General features: G+C 35.0%; 1 protein-coding gene across 2 annotated transcripts in view; it reads left to right on the top strand.

Annotated features, from left to right (window-relative positions):
- LOC115213964 (ATP-dependent DNA helicase Q1-like) overlaps positions 1–6,432 on the top strand; it is a 48,591-nt gene that overhangs the window by 16,411 nt on the left and 25,748 nt on the right. For both annotated transcript variants that reach the window (XM_036504558.1, XM_029782968.2), the window contains exon 6: positions 1,368–1,449. In XM_036504558.1, coding sequence (XP_036360451.1) covers positions 1,368–1,449 — 82 coding nt within the window. The remainder of the gene's footprint in view (positions 1–1,367; positions 1,450–6,432) is intronic.

The following is a 6,432-nucleotide window of genomic DNA, read 5'->3' as shown; positions in this document are numbered from 1 at the left end:
ATGTGGTATCAGCACCAGTGCTTTAAGTGGTACCAGCACCAGTGCTTTTTGTGGTATCAGCACCAGTGCTTTTATGTGGTACCAGCACCAGTGCATTTTATGTGGTACCAACACCAGTGCTTTTATGTGGTACCAGCACCAGTGCTTTTTGTGGTACCAGCACCAGTGCTTTTATGTGGTACCAGCACCAGTGCTTTTATGTTGTATCAGCACCAGTGCTTTTATGTGGTACCAGCACCAGTGCTTTTATGTGGTAACAGCACCAGTGCTTTTTATGTGGTACCAGTACCAGTGCTTTTCACATGGGACTGGTACCGACAGGGTAACCAAGTACCTTGCAAGACAAAAGCCCATCATCTGAGGGCTAGGGAATAGTATTGAGTGGGTGTAGCTTTGTGTCAGTTGAGAGATTTAAGGTATAGAAGGGACAGATATAGGTGTCTTACTGTAGAGTAGATACATGGATGCTGTTGAAATTGGAGGTCAGAGCTGGGGGCTGTCTAATATACCCATGTGTCTTTTATGCTATAATATGTAATTAAATTGCCACACCTTCAGTATGGTACAATGGTAGTGTTCTTGGAAAGATGAAAGGTTAAATTCACCTTTGCAGAGTTAGAACTCATTATTTTAAGTGTTAAAATGTAAAAACCTTATAAGTATTTCATCAACAACTCAAATGATCCCAGGTATGTTCTCTCTTACTCTCTTTTACTCTTTTACTTGTTTCAGTCATTTATTTGACTGTGGCCATGCTGGAGCACCGCCTTTAGTCGATCAAATCGACCCCGGAACTTATTCTTTGTAAGCCCAGTACTTATTCTATCGGTCTCTTTTGCCGAACCGCTAAGTGGCGGGGACGTAGACACACCAGCATCGGTTGTCAAGCAATGCTAGGGGGACAAACACAGACACACAAACACACACACACACACACATATATATATATATACATATATACGACAGGCTTCTTTCAGTTTCCGTCTACCAAATCCACTCACAAGGCATTGGTCGGCCCGGGGCTATAGCAGAAGACACTTGCCCAAGATGCCACGCAGTGGGACTGAACCCGCAACCATGTGCTTGGTTAGCAAGCTACTTACCACACAGCCACTCCTGCGCCTGTTCGTATCGTTTTTGATACAAACTTTTAAAAAAATCCCTTTCTTATTCAGCTCCAATATACATGTATCTATAAATCTTTACTTTTTCAGAAATGTCAAGGTTTTTTTCTTTTTTTTTTTTTTGTGTAATATGGTATAAAATTTGAAGAATTTTTTGCTTTCTTTACAAAAAAAAAAGCAAAACTGTAGTTGATGTAACCATGGGCTTGTTCTAGTTTCTTGTCTTCTATGTATTTTGTTCAGATTCGCTCAAAATCCAGCAATGCTAAGGAAGTACTTAAAGAAATCAGTGAGGATATCCTCAAGAAATTTCGGGGTCTATCTGGTGAGACATCTTGTTTTGTTCTTGTTTTTTGTTTGTCCTCTTGCATAGTAACAAGTAATAGTTACGAGTCTTTCTTACCATGTACACACTTTACAGTAACTACTTACGTTCACACGGTGAATACTATCACCTAAAGCTATATTAAATGTAATAAACTTAAGTTACTAATAATAGGATTAAATGATTAAGGTTGAAATTTTGACATTTAAAATATTTTCCCTTATTTAACCCTTTAATTGTGGGTAGTAAAGAAATAGGCATTTCGTCTGCCGTTACGTTCTGAGTTCAAATTCCGCTGAGGTCGACTTTGCCTTTCATCCTTTCAGGGTCGATAAATTAAGTACCAGTTACGCACTGGGGTCGATGTAATCTACTTAATCCCTTGTCTGTCCTTGTTTGTCCCCTCTGTGTTTAGCTCCTTGTGGGTAGTAAAGAAATAGGTATTTCGTCTGTCTTTAAGTTCTGAGTTCAAATTCTGCTGAGGTCGACTTTGCCTTCCATCCTTTCAGGGTCAATTAAATAAGTACCAGTTATGCACTGGGGTCGATGTAATCGACTTAATCCCTTTGTCTCACCTTGTTTGTCCCCTCTGTGTTTAGCCCCTTGTGGGTAGTAAAGAAATAGGTATTTCGTCTGCCGTTACGTTCTGAGTTCAAATTCCGCTGAGGTTGACTTTGCCTTTCATCCTTTCGGGTTCGATAAATTAAGTACCAGTTACACACTGGGGGCGATGTAATCGACTTAATCCCTTTGTCTGTCCTTGTTTGTCCCCTCTGTGCTTAGCCCCTTGTGGGCAATAAAGAAATAAGCAATCAAAATGTAAACCTTCCATCAAAATTTCGTGTTCATTTTTGTTCCAAACACTATCTTTGTAATGGCAAAATTATTTTAACAAATTCTGTATTATTTTCAAAATTAATCAAAATTAATTGAAACAAAGATTCTGTATTTCAACTGAAATTTGGTAACAAGGTTTAATTTGATCAAAATTAAAACCATTCTTCAAATTTTCCTGTTAATTTAAGTTCCAAACACCTGCTTGATAATGATAAAGTTATTTTATTAAATTCTTTGTTCTTAGATTTTTTTATTTGTTTCAGTCATTTGACTGCAGCCATGCTAGAGCATTGCCTTTAGTCGAGCAAATTGACCCCAGGACTTATTCATTGTAAGCCTAGTACTTATTCTATCGGTGTCTTTTGCCGAACTGCTAAGTTACGGGGACCTAAACACACCAGCATCGGTTGTCAAGCGATGTTGGGGGGACAAACACAGACACACAAACATATACATATATATATATATATATATATATTTATATACGACGGGCTTCTTTCAGTTTCCATCTACCAAATCCACTCAAAAGGCTTTGGTCAGCCCGAGGCTATAGTAGAAGACACTTGTTTAAAAAAAAATCAATTGCAATAAATGCAGTGTATTTCAATAGAAATATAAGTAAAATTTAAACCAATGAATATTTATATAATTATTTTTTATATTTTTTTCTAAATGTAATGTAGTGGCTGTGTCATAAAAAATTTGCTTTCCATGCATGTGATCTCAGGTTCAATCCCACTGCAGAGCAAGGGTAGTCAAAACCTTGCGAATGGATTTGGTAGACAGAAAACTGAAAGAAGCCTGTCAAATATATGTATATAAGGGTAAGATTCAGGGTTCCAAGTTTGTAAGCTTCAAGCAGTCCATCAATTTGGATATATATATAAAAGTCCTTCCTCGGCCATAGATTTGCAAAGCTAGTTTCTTGGATTCTGTGGTGTACATATTCTGGACAGGACACTGGTCCGTCACAGATTTACACATTTTTGCCAGCTGAATGAACTGGAGCAACATAAAATGAAGTGTTTTGCTCAAGGACACAATGTATATCCTGATCCTGGAATTGAAACCACAACCTTATGGTCATGAATGCAACACCATAACCAATCAGCCACATACCTCCACATAAAAAAAAAATATATATATATATATAAAAATATATATATATAAAAAGAAAGTAAAAAAGAAGAAATATATATATATATATATACACACACACACCACACACACATAAATACATACAGACAGACAGTCAGCTGAAATTTATAGAAAAACAAAAGACAAAGACAGGTGTATGAACAACAAGCAAGTGTATTAGTTTGATGCTTGGGAAAATGAAAATGTCTTTTATGTTTCGAGCCTACGCTCTTCTACAGAAGGGAATGATAGAAAAGAAACAGAGAGAGATATATATAGATATGTATATGTGTGTGTGTGTGAGTGTGTGCGTTTGTCACTCACCACTGCTTAACTGTCAATGTTTGTTTGTTTATGTCCCTGTAACTTAGCAGTTTGGCAAAAGAGTAACTGACTAAAGAATAAAGAAAAGGCTTAAAAAAAACCCCAAAAAATAAAAAACCACAAAAAGCAGAAAATGAAATAAGCACTGTTGTGAGTTTATCTAACCAAACCCTTCTAGGTCAGTGCCCCAGGATGGCCACAGTTCAATGACTGAAACAAATAGAAGATAAACAATAATAATTATATTTTCTATTCACTTTGTGTCTTAAATTGTCCTCAGACAGAATCATATAGTCACAATAGTCATGTAAATTCTTCATTAATGTCCAACAAACTGGCAAAAAAAAAAAAACTACTGCCAATTATACTAATTGTAGTAACTAGTAGCTTCTCAATTACAAACAACTATACCCTCTTAACGGTCTTGTCCTTCACTTTTTGTGTTTTTTTTTGTTTTTATTGCATCTGTTTTTGTTTTGTTTTATTTTTCATTTCCTTCCAATCTTCTCATCTTCCTCCTTCGTGTATCATGAATCTATAGGAATGTGTGTGAGTGTGTGTATGTGTGTAAATATCTGTGCATGTATAAGTGTGTGTGTGTATGTGTGTAAATATCTATGTGTATATATATATATATATAAGTATATATATGCATATGTGTGTGTATATATATATATATATATATATAAGTATATATATGTATACATACATAATATATATATCATCATCATCATTTAACGTCCATTTTCCATGCTGGCATGGATTGGACGGTTGGACTGGGGACTGGCAAGTCAGGAGGCTGCACCAGGCTCCAATCTGATAGTTACTGATAGAATAAGTACTAGGCTTACAGAGAATAAGTCCTGTGGTCAATTTGCTTGATTAAAGGTAGTGTTCCAGCATGGCCACAGTCAAATGACTGAAATAATAAAAGAATAAAAGAATATATATATACTAGCAGTATCGCCCGGCGTTGCTCGGGTTTGTAAGGAAATAACTATATAAGCATTTTTAGAGAGTTATAGCCAAAAAATAGGAAAAAAATGCATATTAAAAATGGAAAAAAAATTAAGGTAAATTTCTTTTTAATCGTTGACACATCGTAGATATTTTTAGAGAGTTACTTCCCTTATATAATAGCGAAAAAAATGCATTAAAATGGAAAAAAAATTAAGGTAAATTTCTTTTAAATCGTTGACACATCGTAGATATTTTTAGAGAGTTACTTCCCTTATATAATAGCGAAAAAAATGCATTAAAATGGAAAAATATGATGGTAAATTTTTTTAAATCGTAGACTCATCGTAGACGCGCGCTAATACCCAGAAGGGCTCGATATGACTCACGACTATAAGATACCCGGTTTTGGTTACACTGCACCGCAAAATGTGGGAGTAGTTAGGAATCTAAATCGTAGGAGACAGACACGCAACTTCACTCTTATATATAAAGATATAAGTCACGTAGTTATATACACATACTTTGTTATATACACATTCTTAAAAGAAAATGTTATTTTGAATACAACATTATAAAGAATAAAATATTTTTTGGTTTTTCTTAACCCTTTCGTTACTATATTTCTGACCAAAATACACCCCTTATGTGTTTCAATTAATTCTAACGTAATCATAAATTTAGTCTGGTTTCATTAAACAACAATAACTTTTTTATTTATCAATATATTAACGTGAATTTTGGAAGATAATTTAATGAAATGTCCTCAACCAATTCTATACTATAATTTTTGTCACAAAGTGACTCTAATTGCAGGTAGATACAGGTAAATTCAACAATATATAAAATTATTAAAATTTTGTTCAAACATCGCTATAGAAAATGGGTTATTAGCTAATATTCAATTGGGTATACAACAAAATTTTACAATAGAATTTGTTATTCTGGGTAACTTTCTGATACCATAATAATATTTATGGCAAAATAGGCCTTAATTTCATTTAAGGTGTGTGGGATATAACAAACTATCCTTTCTTTCGTTTTGTTTACGTTTTTTTAGGTAACGGTTCGTTTCTGCCTTAATGATTTCAAATGGGCTCATTCGAAAAAGTAAATAGAAATAGTCTAAGGCTTTACTCTTCTGGGAAAGTTTGTGGCTTGGTGCAGGTTCTTCAGAAAAATCACCGAAAGAAACAGTTTTTAAATTTTCACTCCATTCAGGTACCAATTCGTTTTCTTTATCGCTGTCGGATTCACTGTTTTCACTTTAATAGCTGCAAACTTGCAAAGACAAAGGAGGAGAAGGGTGATAGCGTCAGTGAAACAATTCGCTCCCTTTGTGTGTGTGTGCGTTTGCGTGTGGTGTAAACCACATTAAGAAAAACATTTGACATACACACCAGAATGTGAGTTTTCTGTAAATTTTGCTTAATTGGAGTTTAAATTTTAAAAACTGGACCTGGCATGACCCGATGCATTCTACTCTTAAAAATGCTAGGTAAATTGTAATTGAAGAAATCCTATATTGTAGATTTCTATAAGTTACAAAGGGAGGCAGATAAAATCTGCCTTTTATAATAAGAGATATATGTGCATACATACACATATGGACTGTGTGGTAAGTACCTTGCTTACTAACGACATGGCTATGGGTTCAGTCCCACTGCATGGCACCTTAGGCAAATGTCTTCTATAGCCTTGAGCCAACCAAAGCCTTGTGAATGGATT

This window comes from Octopus sinensis, linkage group LG7 (genome assembly GCF_006345805.1).
Source record: "Octopus sinensis linkage group LG7, ASM634580v1, whole genome shotgun sequence".
Classification (NCBI taxonomy): domain Eukaryota; kingdom Metazoa; phylum Mollusca; class Cephalopoda; order Octopoda; family Octopodidae; genus Octopus; species Octopus sinensis.
Note: the sequence above shows the minus strand (reverse complement) of the source record. Positions and strands in the feature narration are given on the sequence as shown.